At 36.3% G+C, this 16,655-nt stretch overlaps 2 protein-coding genes across 2 annotated transcripts in view; one reads left to right on the forward strand and one right to left on the reverse strand.

Annotated features, from left to right (window-relative positions):
• Nucleotides 1–8,846: 8,846 nt before the first annotated feature.
• LOC143915866 (uncharacterized) lies at nt 8,847–13,160 on the reverse strand. The gene has a single exon (XM_077436687.1). It carries the CDS (start codon nt 13,158–13,160, stop codon nt 10,821–10,823), a length of 2,340 nt encoding a protein of 779 aa, XP_077292813.1. The 3' UTR covers nt 8,847–10,820.
• Nucleotides 13,161–15,491: 2,331 nt separating this feature from the next.
• The window catches only part of crm (cramped chromatin regulator), a 36,865-nt gene continuing 35,701 nt past the window's right edge, over nt 15,492–16,655 (forward strand). Inside the window, exons 1-2 of the mRNA XM_077437084.1 lie at nt 15,492–15,643; nt 16,083–16,231. Coding sequence (XP_077293210.1) covers nt 16,103–16,231 — 129 coding nt within the window. The 5' untranslated portion in view covers nt 15,492–15,643; nt 16,083–16,102. The remainder of the gene's footprint in view (nt 15,644–16,082; nt 16,232–16,655) is intronic.

Consider the following 16,655-nt stretch of genomic DNA (forward strand, 5'->3'; position numbering starts at 1 on the left):
ATATGCACATATATTATGAACACTTTATAACTCTCGTTAATGCTGAAAATTAACCAAGGGTGTTTTATTTGTATTAGTATGCTGAAGACTTAAATCAATCATTAGAATGCACTACCGTTGATTAGTTTTAACTTATATAATTAAAATCAGTGTTCGAAATGATAACGGAAATTGAATTTTTTTTATTCAGATTTGAAAAATTCAAATAAATATTTCTTTATTTGAATAATGAAGATTTCCATATTATTTCAGTGACATGAACAATTTATTATGAACTATTTCAGTTTGCCGCTTATTGTGCATTTGTTATGAGTTCTATTGTATTTCAGCATTGATGCCTGATTTAAAAATAAGTTTTCTTTGCCACATTTTACCAATACAGACTAAGTGTAACAGTTAAATGTAATAATATAGGATTATAACACATGATATCTATTTTATAAAATTAATTATAAAATATTTTAACTTATAAACAATGTACATACTAGTATGTGTTATATCTTAGTTTTCGAATAATGAAAGTATGTATATTTGAAGTTCAATCTCATTCAGTTATATTAAATTTTACTTGACTAATTTAACAATGTCGTTTTCTGGTGAAAAATAACCTATCCACTTCCTATGTGTATTTTATGAATTCATTGTACAGATAATTTGTTAAGAACTTTACTATGTGATGATTATTTTTGCATTCCGATAAAAATTCAAAGACAAATTTAAGCCAGCTTTAAAAAAACTGACATCTAAAAATCTAACAAATTTATCACCTCAGGTACTTGACTGACTGGGCCAAGTCAATTTTGATGCATTATTTTTTATATTTTTATTTAGTTGAATTTATTTTTAAAAAACTTGATTTTATAGCAAAAGTATAAAAAATTGTATTACAAAAATGAATAGCCCTGTAAATATTCATGGTGTTAAATTTATTGTGTTAAAATATTGATTCAATCAAATTAGTTACAGAATTTTTAACAAATTGTTTTTGTTTAACAAACTGTTCTGCATATTGATTGTTGACATGCGAATCGATCAGTTACTAATATGCAATGTTTGTCGTCGGTTGTTGTGTGTAAGATATGGGATTAACAAAAGTTTTAAAAGACTGGAAAAGTGAATATTTCATTTACGTTTAATTTTCTTGTAAAGAAAAAGTTAATAAATCAAGCCAAAACATCTAAATTGTATGAATTTAATTAATAATCCTTTTTATTACATGATTGTCGAAATTTTTGAGATGGCCACTGTTAAGTTCCTAACTTAAATGTTTAACGTTTAGATATATATATACATTTATATAAATATTGTTGAATTAATTTGTAAATAATATTATATAATAGTAACATAAAATAAAATTATAATTTTGCCAATGACTTTGAAGTTTTTATATATATGCTTGTACGGAAATTCAGAATTCGTAAGTTTATTTTTGGATTTTTGTGTACATTGTTCTCAATTTTGTTGATGAATGTTGTTTAAGACTATTTTTTTATAACGCAAATTATGATAAATATGTATATATGGACAAAAACAAAAACCAATGTGACTACATTTTATTTCTCACAGCAAAAACACTATCAAACTAAAATCAGTTTATTTCTTTTAACATTAAATAATTGTATGGAGAAATAGGATATACATATGTATATATTTGTATGTATCGTTTAGGTTTTTCCTTCATCGTTGTAGAATGTCGTATAATTAGACCAGTATTAAATAACCGGTAAATTTGTGTCCATTGTTTTATAAGCTAGCTTAAAAATGTTTTATGCACTTACATTTAATTTTATACAATTATTCAAACTCACTAATATACTATGTATATAAGTTCGTAACATACACACATACATATTATATATATTTTTTTTAAATAATTTGGTGTGTATTCAATTTTTAAAATTACAAACTAAATTTGTAAACTTTAAAATGTATTTATGTACATCTCCCAATTTATTTTTGTATAATGCAAAAATTGATATCAAAAACTCTTCTCAATGGTGTCTAATATGTAATATTATATGTTCATTAAATGTTAAAACACATACAATTAGTTCTATTATCAGTATACATATACAATTTACATGTTCATACTCGCTACGAATTGACTACATTTAAAGACTTAACTGTATTTGGATTTTAAGTTTTACTTGTCAAAGACTTATGTGCAAATCACACTATCCAATTTAATGGACGAATTCAGTAAATCTAGAGAAATATTGTGACACTAATCACGAAATTCAGTACAATTAAAATTAAAACATTTCGTCATTGGCTTCACAAAATTGCTCTAAAATTTACCGAATCTCGCATTATGGCGTTGAAATGAACATGAGAACTTTACATATAATATTTGAAGGTTTATTCACAATAACATTGTGCAGTGGTAGTTTTGTTCTGTACATTTTCAGTGGAATTTTTGAAAAAAGTTTTTCAATGAAAAAATAACAACATGGCATTGCCTAATTTTAATGATTAGCTTTTAATGTGAAGGAAAGTATTAGCAGTATACAATTTTCTATATTAAAGAAATGAAAATATACACGTGTTTTCAATTTAATTTATCGAACAACTTTAAGACTCACAGAAAATTAATATGACAACATTTTTACCTTTCTTCCCTAGCGAACCAATGAAAATTGAAATAATTATTATCAAATAATCAAGAATTCTTGCGAAATTGGAAAATTTTCTATATCTTCCAAAGAGCTCCCTTCTTTTGAAACCCATCCATCTTATTTATAAGTGTAAAAATACTTTTACAATACCCTCAAAGGAAAATATTAAGTAGATTTGGCTAAATACGTCTGCTGTATATAAAAACAAGTCACCCGTTTCCGTCTTGCAGAAAATGTTTTACTTCTGTTGGTTTGAAATTGCTGTATATAATTATCATAATAATAATCACTTCACTTCAACGTAAAGATGTTGTTGGACATCCATACTTCACACACAGTATAGTGGAAATTTTGGAGTTAATATCTTGACTACGGACTTAATTTATGAATTTTACAGTTTTTATTTCAGTAGAAAGTTTTCGTGGCATACAAATTTGTCTTGTTTAAAGTAATATGATCAATATTTCCAATATGAATAAGATCAATATGTAGGTAAAAATATTCAACACATCATTTAAAGTTCAAGTGTGTTGAAACTACTTGACATCTCCAACTCGTGAAACCATTACACACAACAAGATACACTCAATTGATAACCTGTACATGATTTTGATATAATGAACTCCATAAAAACAAGGTATTCATTTTGATTTTGATTACATTAATTTTCTTTTAACCAGGGCTGTGGAATCGGAGCGTTTCAAACGGAGTTAAAGTCGTAAAATATCAACCGACTCCTTTTTTATTATTTAATTTAATTTATAGTATTACATTATGTGTCAACTGGAGTCTATAATTTTATTGAAGTAAATCGACTAATAAATTGATATTTAAATAAAATCATCGAAATGCACATATTTTGATGTGTTCTGACTAGTGCTTCCAATCCCGGAAGGTTACTTCAGCACCGGGATTGCGGTGCTGGAAAAGTTCAATTGCATATTTTGATATTTCAAAACCGTTCATTTGCATTTTACAATCTCTCCCAGTGTTTCACGCAAAAAATACTCTCATATTGGCGTTCTTGTTTTGAGAGTTTGGCTACATTCTTTCAATTTTCGGTTCGCACCCATAGCTAGATTTCTAAGATTAAATAAAACATATATAATGTAATTAAATAAAGTAAAAAAAACTTTGATTCATTGATTCGTTTTTTACAAATAGTTTGTAGTCTATTAATTATTTATTGAAACAATTGAACTAATATAAAAACCGCAATTACATTGACTTTATGTAAAAAATTCGGATGTGACCAACCCATGACTATGTATTTGAGGAATATAAGAAGGATAAAAAACAAAATTCGATAATCAAACATACATACACGTTCGCACATACCGGCTATAAGTATTTTCGATACAAATGTAGGGAAACTTGCGCAAGACAAAAGTTCTACTTCCGGTTTACGAATTCTGACCAAAACCTTATCAACTCTATGTTAGTATATAAAGAACACAAATATAAATTTTCAGCTTATTATGTTCAGGGGTGTGGAAATAATCGTGGTCAAAACATTTTTGACTTTTCTTAGAGGAAAAAATCCCACTTCCCGTTTATTATATTTTTTTTATATTCATCACATCGATACAAAAATTATACTTGAATTTTTTCGTGAAGAGTGCACATGTTTAAGGACTCGAAAAAAATCGAACAAGAGTAAACTGCCACTTCCGGTTGATGGATGCTTACCAAATTTTATATGTACATAGCTTGGTATCAAACTTAAAATTCTAGATACGAAATTTCAGTTCAATAAACCAAAGGGTTTCTGAGAAACATATAAAAAAAACCTTGATTCTCTAGAGCAGGCCTGGGCAAACTGCGGCCCGCCACGCAATTCCATGCTGCCCGCATGATTATTTCAAAATTATTTATTTTCCTTCAATTTTTTTAAAACAGTGTATTCATTTTTTTTAATATATCCGTGAAGTGATCATAATACAATCCCATGTATTATAATGTATCCGTGAGTATAATTTATTATAATGCAATCACATATATCGACTTGTGACTTGTCACGGGGTTGGGTTGTGTGCGGATAGTTTTATCTGCAATTCGTGCGATTCGAATTAGCGCGAGAAGTCCTACGAAGTGGGCTTTTTTTTACCTAAATTCATGGTAATTCCATTGTGAACCATCCATTCGCCAGGTGTTAAATCATAAAAATAATCCCTAAGCCTTTTTTGACCATTTTGTGAGTATCTTTCGACTGGCCAACACGGGTAGGAAGTGACGGGTAGTGAAACACAATTTATCAGCTTTCTTGAAGATCTTGATGCAGAGTACACAGATATTCCTTTTCACAGCCATATTCGATGGTTAAGTTTAGGGAAAGTACTTCAAAGAGTGTGGAACTTAAAGGATGATATCATTTTATTTTTAGAAATGAAACATATAACTGATTTTCCTGAATTCACTAACAATGACTGGCTTTGTGATTTTGCTTTTACTTTGGACATCATAACACACCTGAACACTTTCAACTGCATTTTACAGGGTAAAAATGTATATGCTCACGATTCGATAAAAAGCTTGAATGCATTCAATTTAAAACTCCAACTGTTTCAACGTCAAATATTAATTAAGAAACTGGATCACTTCCCAACACTGAAATCATTAAATATTGATGAAAGTAAAATTAAAAAATACGGAGACACCATCAAAGCTTTAAGTGACTTCCGAGTCATTGAAAACAGCCTAGCAATAATCCGTGATCCGTTTTTAGCAAATGTTGACAACATTCCGAGTGAACTACAACTGGAAATTTAAGATTTACAGTGCGATACAGATCTGAAAGATTTATACCGCCGTGAAGAAATCTGCAAATTTTATGATTCCCTGAATTCTGAAAGATTCGGAAAAATTAAAGACTGCGAGAAAAATGTTGGTCATTTTCGGATCGACATACATATATATGTAAGCAGACATTTTCCGTAATGAATTTAAATAAAAGCTCCTTAAGATCAAGCATTACAGATCAACACTTACAGGCAGTTTTAAAAATTTCTACTACCAAATTTAAACCTGATATACAGAAAATGTCGAAAGAAATTAAACAACTTAACCATTCTCATTAAAATTTTAACCTTATTAATTTTTTTATTGTAGTTATTTAACGCACACACACATACATGTATATATATATATATATATATATATATATATATATATATATATATGCGGCCCGCCGACTCATATGAAATATCGAATTTGGCCCTTCAGTAAAAAAGCTTGCCCAGGCCTGCTCTAGAGTATAAGTACTACTTTCGGCTTATAAAAAATATTGGGGTGTAAAATTAATAATTTATATTTATAAACACAGACAAACATTATTTTTCTAGATCTTGAAAACGTGATCAGTGGTCGATTCTGAGTTCGAAACAGTCAAATATCATTTCAGTTGAGCCCAAAATCTGCGACACAATACAGGCCCTTATCATTTCGTGGAAACGGCGAGCCAGCGTTGAAACGAGTTAGAGCAAACAAATTGACTATGACTGTCATTGCTTATCCCACCATTGTTCATTATATGTACATTGTATTATGTTTTTTCCTAATTATTTTCATAAAAATAATATTTTTAAAGAAATTTCTGCCAGCACCGTAATCCCGGTATTCTGCTAAACTGATGTTTTCACTGTCATACTATTTGGGTATGAAAACTTTTTGTATACAAAGTGATTTTTTTTGTATGGTGGTCTTTAGTCAAACTCTGTCAACGTCAAGAGTTGCCCAGAAAGCAAATTTTTCAGTTGAATACATATTTCGGACACATGAAATTGTTGGTAATAAAAATAATGCCGATTTTCAAAATATCAAAAAAAAAAGTATATAAAAAAATCACTAAAAATTGGCATGTAACTAGGGTTGTCAGATTTCATGCAAGTCAAAATAAAAAAAGCCCTCATTCTGAGTGCGAGAAAATGATCGATTTTAGATAAATTGATTGATGGCTGATACACATTTTTTGTCTCCCGTTTACACATAGTTCTCCAAAAAGTACAAAACAGAGACAAATAGTTCATTGTTGAATATTGTTGCAGTGTGGACCAGACTGTCTGGTCCAGACATCCAGACTTTCTGTTTATAGTTTGTTACATATTTTTTAGATGACACTTGAGTTAAAAACTTCTGTAGGAATTTAAAAAGTAGTAAACCGGGACATTAGGGCGTCCCGAGAGATTTGTTCAGGACACCGGGACAGGAGACTTAAAACTGGTGGCAATCCCGATTAATCGGGACGCCTGACAACCCTACATGTAACCCATTTAAATTGGTATTGAAATAGGTATTCGATAATACTCAGCATATTATAAGCGTTGCTGTCACAATTGCTTCAATAGTAATTTGCTCCAATTTAATGTTGAATTATTTCAAAACATCAATCACTATTTTCTTAATACTATAACTTATGTGTTCGATTTGGAATCCTTTATTGCCAAAGTATGCATAATTATTTCTATACTATTATATCCACAAACTGAACATTTATACAGACGTGTATAGGGATCTATGTATGTATCTTAAAAAAACGGATTTTCTTTGTAAGAGAGTACATTTTTCTGTATTAGTTACGACTACGACTCCACCTTTAACTCCACAGTCCCGTAAGAACGCAATGGCGGTTTTGTACCATGCAAGTAAAAATATAACTCATAGTTCAAGTGCCTACATATTTATTGGAGCCCAAGTGATAAGTCCATTGCTTGAGAATTGAAATTGCAGAGGAGGTTTCTCAGATCTCTATGATAGTTTACGGTCACTATCCTAGTGCCTACATGCTGGGAGCACTTGGCTATGTATAATTCGAGTCACGATGTACCTAATCATTATATTCAGGGTAGCATTTCTTTAAGTTACCGGTTGGTTTAGTGAGCAATCCCCAAATCCTTGCAAAATTAAGGCTCAATGTTTCCAACTCACTCGAGTTCATTAAATGCCACACTTTGTTCTCTTCTTATATACCACGTACCAATTTTATGGTTTCGTCGCCTGTTTCAAGGGGCACCAAACTCCTCAACCAGATTTCTGTTAACTTGGATTTGTCAACAGAAATCTGGACGAAATAAAAAATAATCTAAAATATACTAATCTGGTTGAGGGACTGTTTAATTTGAGATCGTAACGTGTTCAATTATTGTATCAAAATTTTTTGTTTAGATGACATGGAACTACTCTGCAATGTCACTAAGGCAAAATAAATAAATAATATATATGTATAAGCACTAATGCTTAAAACTACAAGTTCTATTCGTAAGCGTGCGGTAGAAAAACGCAAACGCATAGGTCCTTTTAAACAAAAAGTCATGGAAAATGGATTTGATTTGATGTGAACAAAAATCTTTAATTAATCTATTAGATAACTGAGTGACCAGACAACTAAACACAGTGCTAAGTTAACTTATAGGTCACGGAACACAACCCAAAAAAAGCTTTTAATGGTATGTATGTGCATAATAATACAAATATGATAAATTATAAAACACTCATGTTCTTTTGTCATGTGTTCAGTTATGTATCCAGATAACTTAGTGAATGGTGACCGTTACCGCACCGAATGTTTAAAAAGTCGAAAATGTTCATTTACCATGCATACATATGAAAAACGGTCAGTATATATGTATATTAGTGGCGTGCGGTAAAAGTCTCTCTCCCCCCGTCGTACATCCTCACTTAATTTGCGCGAGCAGGATACAATAGGAACAGGCTTTTCCTCCCGTATCCTGCGCGCGCACATTAAACAAGGCTGTGTGACAAAAAGAGAGATAATATCACCGCATACCACTCATATATATATTATATATACATAGTACTGTTTACCATGTACCCTTTTTTTTGATCTTTCGATTTTCGATCTTCGTCTTCCGATATTTGCTTTTTGGGGCTTTTCACTTTCGGTCCCGTGAGGTAGACCCATAAATTTGAAATCATATTCAAATAGTGATGACATAGTGGGCAGGATGGTTTTGCCAATTTGATGAAGAACCGTTTTAACAATGAAATCAGATAAATTAGCAACTTATACGAAACGATGGACTTGCGATTCACAAATATCCAATTCTGACCAGTAACACTGCAGAAATACTCCGAATAAAATCTCTTCAATAAAGGTCAACCCAAGGCTTGGAACCCGGTTAGCATTAGCGCAACCAGCGAACTATACTGATGATTAAATAAAATGTAGGGGAAAATTAGGATCCAATAAAATATTAAAAAAATAGTTTTTATTAATAAAGCTATTTATTGAAATGAAAAATCCTTAACAATAACACAATATGAAGCTTTTGATGAATTTTCTTCAATCTACGTTTTCTATGAAAAATATTCTACAATAAAATCTATTATATACACATTTTTTATTATTTATAAACTAATTTAATTTGATAATACAGTGTACAATAATAAATGATAAATGGTAAGAGTGAAAAATACACAGTGGATATTTTTAAGAGTCAACTTTTGAATAAATATTACAGGGAAAAAGAGTTTGAGAAAAATAAAGCATCAATCAATTCAAATTGTGAAATGTAAAAAAAAATAAACGTTAAGTTGTGTAAGTTGACATTCAATAGTACAATCAATGACCAATTGAAAGATGCATGTGAAGATTGAGAGATTTCAAGAGACAGATTTAAAAACACTATGTAAGACATATTCATACATACTGGGGATAAATTATTTAATGAGATGAATACTTATGATTATTATCATAATTACAATATTTGGCCAATCATTTCACAAAAATATAGTTGAACGACATGCTGCAATACATTTGTATCATCATACAAAAGTGTCACTGCATATATATACATGCACACTGTTTCATTCACACACATGCCATTTAACCAGTTAACAATTTTATTATTGTGCCCAAACATAAAGAAAAAAACGTAAGTATCAACAAAAATTGGGCACATAGTTGAGATTGATATGAATCCATTGAGATTACATAGAAACCCTTCAACCCTTCTCGGGGTTGACATTGCACTAGAAGTGTTATCAGAATAATTTTTATATTGCGGCCAAATCTGTTGTCAGCTACAGTTCATTGTACTTTTGTAGGCATCAAACTTTTGCAAATTGACTTACGGGAAAATATAAAGGTAAAATAGGAGTGTCAAGTAAATGTGCTATTTAATAAAAACTTAATTGAGGCTCGATGTCAAAACGTTTATTAACATTTTAAATATACTTTTTATATTATCTTTTAAAATAAAATTTCCGATTATGTCTTATTGAAGGAAATAAACTTACAAACAAATGCTATTTATTTACCACTTGATGATTTTTTTTATATATCAGCGTACACTGAATTTACCTTCTCTTAAAAAAAAAAAAAAGGATTTTTTTTTAATAAATCGTTTCATACATTTATAAAATTAACTACTTACCAAGTAAGCATCGCGATATAAATTTTTGCCGTGAAAAATGTTTTTTATTTTTTTTTAAAAAGACTTAATGATTTAAATTTAACGATAAAATAAAATAATCAACTGTACCATGGAAAATATTTATAATAAAAATAATACGTTAACAATTTGAATTTATCTAGACATTACACACACATGAGAATATGTGCATGCACACACATGTAAAGAGAATGTATTCTAAGTTTTTAATCATTTACAAAAAAATCATATATACGTTCCAAATTGGGTGTTACAATTAATTTTGAGAAGAATCTTATATAACAATAAAATATGTACGTAATCGAAAGTAACTTTATTAAAATAATTCTGCCCGAGTAGCAATCAAATATTGGATATAAAAGAAAAACTATACGGTATAACAACGTGGATATCTTATTTTTAAATTGTACAATTTGTTTCAGTTGCTTAATAATATTTACTCTACGAATGTAACATAACATCGTTAATTTTAAAACTGATAGTGGAACTTTTTTGTTATCATACGAGCAAATCATAATAATTTAACATTTGGCAGGCAGAATCGTCCAGGATGAATTAAATAATATTACAGCATATATAGCACTAAATTATAAGAAACAAGTAACTAACTATAAATGAATGAGTTGTGTTAAAATGTATATATACTTAAACGTTAACATTCATTTACAATATACAGTAACTTGTCACTGATTAAGACTAAAATGTTCAAATTCAGTTTTCGTCACAAAAAATAAACACGCCCCGAGGATCGGCCGACAGACTATCTTTGTTCACACGTTTTGCGGAAATATGCGTCTCACTGAGGTGGAGGATTCGTCGGATTGGTTTGCGTAGCGGACTTGGCTATCACAATAGTCTGTTTGCCTCCGGGACCAGGTTTCCCTAAATGTAGCATGTTGGGCGGTAATGTTATAAATTTGTTACCACCGACCGTGTTGGCTGACACAAGTTTTACTATTGTAGCACCGGGCGCCAGGCCGTGAGAAGTCTGGCCCTGTATAGTCTGACCCGACGAGGCCGGTAATCTGTTCTGTACCATGGCTACTTTCGGCATCGCCACTGTCATTCCGGTGGACGTTTTCACGAGGGCGACGTACTGCGGCTGTCCCGTCGTCTGATTGGTCATTCCGGCCGATTTCTTTATTATGACGGGTATTCCGCCGCCTCCGGTAGTCTGTCTCAACACCGTACTTCCCGTCGTACTCACCAGCGAAGTCGGAACAGTCCCCCCCGCCAACTGCGCTGTTTGCATCTGCCCACCGTCCATGCTTATCATTTGAGTCGTCTTGTTACCCGCCGTCACAATCTTATAAACGGGGGTCTTCATGTGAATGTTGCCCGATTGGGCGGTCAAGTTTGTAGTGCCGGACATCACGGGCAGGTTGCTCGTGTTGATTTTCATCGGCATACCGCTCGACAGTTTACCTTGAAGGCTGATAGTACCGGTAGTTTGAATCGGAAGTCCGGCGGCCGTTTTCACTAACACGTTAGAAGTTCCGATCTTCATCGGCAGGGTAGTGGCCGTCAGTTTGATCGGGACGTTGCCGGCAACTTTTCCCGAAAGTGTGGATGTAGTGTTTGTAAGCTTTCCTTGTATGTTGGCCGCTGTAAGTTTTAACGGGACAGAAGTGGTGGATAGTTTTACGGGGACATTGGAGCCTAATTTGACGGGAAGTCCGGCAGCCGGGGCTTTTACTTGGACGAAGCGAGGTGTGGGGGGTGCAGCTGCCGGAAGAGGGGTGGATATCCGCGGCCTGACCGGACTGGAAAGCGCAGTCGGAGGTAACGCTGACGGAAGTGATATCGGGATAGGAGTCGGAGCGGAAATGGGAGCGGCCGCGGGGGGTTCGGGTGTGCGCGGAGGTACGGCGCCGCAACGTTGAAGCTGTAATAAATAGGTGGTTATCGTGTTGAGAGGCGGCCAGCTCACTTCGAGCGACTGAGTGCCGGCGCGGACTAGTTGTACGCGCCCCGCGGCCGTCGGTGGGCCGACCTCTAAGAACCAAAGGTCTTTGCAGCAGATTTGATTGTTCCAGGTCTTGCGATATCCATCGCGGCCCGACCATATATAGAGGCGCGTCTGAATGGCCACGGCGGAATGTCCGGCCCTGGCTCTCGGCACGCTCTCTTCGTACTTGTCTAGAGAGATGTCGTCCCAGCGCATCCGCTCTAGATCCAACGAGGCGAGGGTGTTGGTGCATTTCCATTCTTTTTCGTGAGTGGCCTTGGAGTCGTCGGCCACCAGAGGCACCCAGCCGCCGTAGACGTACATTCGAGAGCCGATGACGGTGGCCGTGTGGAGAGAGCGCGGAAGGGGTTGGGGGCCGCCCAGCTCGGGCCGAGACCAGGCCAGAGCGTCCGCGTCCAGAAGCCACAGATCGCCGAGCCGAGAGCCGCTCATTCCGCCGTAGATGATGAGAGCCGAGCGGCCGGTGCGCCGGTCCGTGTAGGCGACTCCCGAGTGGGACTCGCGAGGGGGCGGCGCCGCCCCGCTGGCGACCGGAGCCTCCCACGAGGGCGCTCCGCCCCCGCTCAGCTCCAGGGTGTACAGGTCGTTGAGATAGCGCGGGATGTTGTTCTTGGGGTCCTCGCTCTCGTTAGCCAGCCCGCCGAAGAGGAAGACGCGCCCGTTGAGGAGGGTGAAGCTGTGGCCGAGGCGCGGGCAGGGCGCGGGGTGGCGAGGGGGCGCCCTGGGCTGCAGGCGGCGCCACTCCCAGCGCGCGGCCTGCAGTTCGTACAGGTCGTCCGAATACTTGCCGTACTCCACCATCCCGCCGAACACCAGCAGGCGCGTGCCGTCCACCACGAACCCGTAGGCGGCGCACCCGGGCGGCACCTCGCCCTTCGTCACGGGCACGAACCACTGGTTGGTGGTGGTGTTGAACACGTGCAGCTCGTGCACGATGCCCTCGTTCCCGCCCCCGAACACGATCATCAGGTCTTTGATGGCCACGGCTCGGTGGCCGTGCCGGGGCCTCGGCTGCGGCCCCGTCGGGTAACACACTTTGCGCCATTTCAGCACCGCGCCGGGCAGAGCCTGGGCGCACCCGCCCCCGCCCCCGCCCCCACCTGCGCCCCCACCTGCGCCCCCGCCTGCGCCCCCGCCGCCTCCGCCGCCACCGCCTGTGCTCACCATAGCCGCCGCGCCGCCATGCACGGCTCCCACCTTGTAAATACCCCGGAGTGCGATCTCGAGCAGCGGGCCGCGCGCGCTCTATCGCCGCCTCGCTCGCACTCGCTCACCCGCCGCCTCGCCCCGTCTCGCTCTCGCCGCCAACCGAGTGACAAGCTTGTGTTGGTCCGCAGCGCGGCCGCTCGCAGCGCCCTCTACGAGTGTCACTTTTGAAACCGACAACACACCGCAGAGACGCAGGCCGACACCCGGCACGCGCCACGCCGTCACTACGCCAACTGCACGCTAGCCACTACCGCAACCGCAACGGCACCGACGCTTCTTTGTTTTCCTCGATTACGGCTTTCGAAACTACAACCGCATACACATAGACCCACGCCTTTTGGGACACTTCAATCGGTGATGTGTCCGAAGAATCGTACGGATTTCAAAAGCGATGATTCATTTTTGCATTTCACTTCGAAAGAAAATTTTAAAATTTTGAAAAAAAAATAGCTTCGGAACTTGTTCTTTTATTATTGTACACGGTTATTTCAACCATTAATTTGTAGAGATATAGCACGACTTGTGATATCACTTATTTCCCTCATCGAACTTAATCTGTACAAATGACATCATCGTGTCCTCTTCTCGTACACGAAAGTTAGCCGTGGCCGAAATACTCGCTCCAGATACGCAATCACGAGTACACGGGAAATCCCAAGGAGCTACGCAACTACGCATCGAACCTCGAACACAAAGGAAGACCTCGACCCCGTCAAAATCTTCCAGAACGTGATCTCACCAGCCCAGCTACGCGATGCTCAAGCAACACCTTTATAAACCAGTGCATCGTCCCCAGATGCCAGTGAGCTTCAGGAACTCGACCTAGCTCGTTCCAGTGAATCCTTTACCTACTTCGCTGTACATACAAATACACCTGTATCAATCGAGTAATAAAGATCCTCTTCAAAATTCAACTGAATTTCCATAGGCTGGGAAACGGTCCAAAACCTTCAACCCCCCTATAAATTGATCGTTCAATTTAAATCGTGATTAATACTAAGAATTTCGAGAACTTTCTCTTTTTTAATTTCAATTCATAACTACGTACATGCATACAGGTCTGTTACTGAAATTTGGCACGTTTTCCTACTCGCACAGAAGAACCCGAAAGAGACAGAGCGGCTTTTTATTATTTAATGCAGTTTAACAGCATGCTATACACCTATTGACCGATACAACACAATCGCATTTGTTGGCGCCAACTCTAAATAACAAATCTGTACATTAGTAAACAGATTATTATGAACTTTGTGATCGCCCACACGACAATCGTTACCACGAAAATTGCAAATATAGAATATTTGGCACTCGAGCTCTCGTTAGTATGATAGTTCGATGTATGAAACTTTCAAGTGACATGTTCTGTAATCGAGATTTTAGTGACGCGTGCGAGATCACTTTATGTGAAATAATCACCGAACCGTATAAATTACGTAAAAAAATGAAAATCATATGAAATAATACAAAAGAATATATTTGTCCATTAGTTTTACCGAATATTTAAAATTAATCAATTTTATTGTTTTATCTAAATTAAATATATTCAAGAGTTTAAATGATATACATACACTGGGATAAGTTTCAACGGTAGAGATAAGTGAATTACAAAATCTACATAATGAGATTTGAAATAATTATGCATGAATATGTTTTTATAACAATGAAAGGACTGGAATATTGAATTGTGTAGACACCTAGTATCGCTTGGTTCTATGCATATTATCCTAAGCTCGAAACATGCAAAAACATCCTTTATTACATAATAATATTAGTTTTGCGATATTGATTCTAATGTCATATATAATATAGAAAGAATTTATTCATGAGAGAAAGTCAGAGAGTTAATCGAAGTACAACTATGCATGTAAGTAGCATGAAAAACAATGCATTAAGGTCTGTTCATACCTATCCAGCACGACCCGTATCCTGCAGGTGTCATGCAAGTGCGGATAGTATTCTTTGGTACATTATATGGACGTATTCATACTCCATTCGCATATGCGCATTTACGCATTCATGCGCGTCCATATAGAATGTACCAAAGAATACTATTCACACTTGTATGACACCTGCAGGAAACGGGTCGTGCTGGATAGGTATGAACTGACCTTTAAAGGTTGGTTCGAAAATTAAATAAAATGTTTTCAAATTTTATACTTACAATTACGATGCCACAAAATTAGCACCGATTGGTATACTTTAAACAAAATCTAGAATAATTTAAATGTAACAATAAAAAAAACAAAATTAGAATTTTGAATTTGCTAGAGGTTGTGCGGCATGAGTGTTTAGGCCACGAATGGCGGTCAATTAAAAAAGTCACACAGTTTACAATTTTTGAGAGTGGCAACGCGCGGACGTCAGCGCACATATTTGAAAAGAGCGAATTGGCGGGGCGCAGCCCGAGGAGCCCCTCGCGGCCCGCATCGCCTTGCTTTCAGGTGAAAACCCCTCGCCTCGGAGCCCCTGCATGTCCTCTGTTGACGTTTACTCGTTTGACAGGAAGGTGCGGTGATGTCAAGCGATGACAATGAGTGACCCCCTATGAGTGTTCCGCCCCTGGCTCCCCACTCCCTTGGAAACCCTTCAAGTGTGGATCAGATCCAGGCTTCCTAGATCGCCCCAAAGCCCGCTAAAAACTTTGGAATTACCTCCACTTTGTTTATTTCGCTGTGTACTACTTCTTTTAATTTTAACCTTTAAATATTCTTCCTTTTATCTCATGTCATATGATTGTTTTTTTTTTTTTTGGCGATCGTAGCGTAATTGTCATGCCGCATTGAAGTAAATATTAAGTTGTGCATTTCTAGAAACGCCTATGGAAGCATACTAGCTGTTGACACTATTATTGCGGTTTTTAACGAGAGCTTTTATTCACAGATGGCGACAGGCTTTAAAACATGTGGGGAAATTTTGCAGATGGTACCGAGTTGTTCTTTGATCAGTTCCATTCATCGTCGAAACGAAATCTTAATTTTCAACCGGACGTGAACGTCGTAATATATTGCTTCATGATGAATAACGAAAAGGTTCGTCTTTTTTCTACATATTTTATTTGACTTTCGAAGATTTGAAACAATGTTTTTATGGATAACATTGTTTACTTATCAAATAAATTGTTATATTATACATACATATGTCGGTATAAACATTTGTTTTAGTTACCACTTTTACCCCCTGAAAAATATCTTCACCATTTGCTCATATAATAATTGTGTTAGAATTACTTATTTAACAGAATGGCTCAAATTCCTTCATCGAATTATAAAAGCTGTCGTTAAAAAAAATTGTGACTTATTGTTTCCTCAATCACAAAAAAGGGAGTAGAAAATTATTTTCAATAGGGGATAGTTTCATCGATTTGATTTATTTGTTTTATTTATGAAAGTACGGTTGCTTTTGAATATGATGATACACACAATGGTTTTTCACAAGCAACAGTTTAATATCGTA

This window comes from Arctopsyche grandis, chromosome 8, assembly GCF_051622035.1.
Source record: "Arctopsyche grandis isolate Sample6627 chromosome 8, ASM5162203v2, whole genome shotgun sequence".
Lineage (NCBI taxonomy): Eukaryota > Metazoa > Arthropoda > Insecta > Trichoptera > Hydropsychidae > Arctopsyche > Arctopsyche grandis.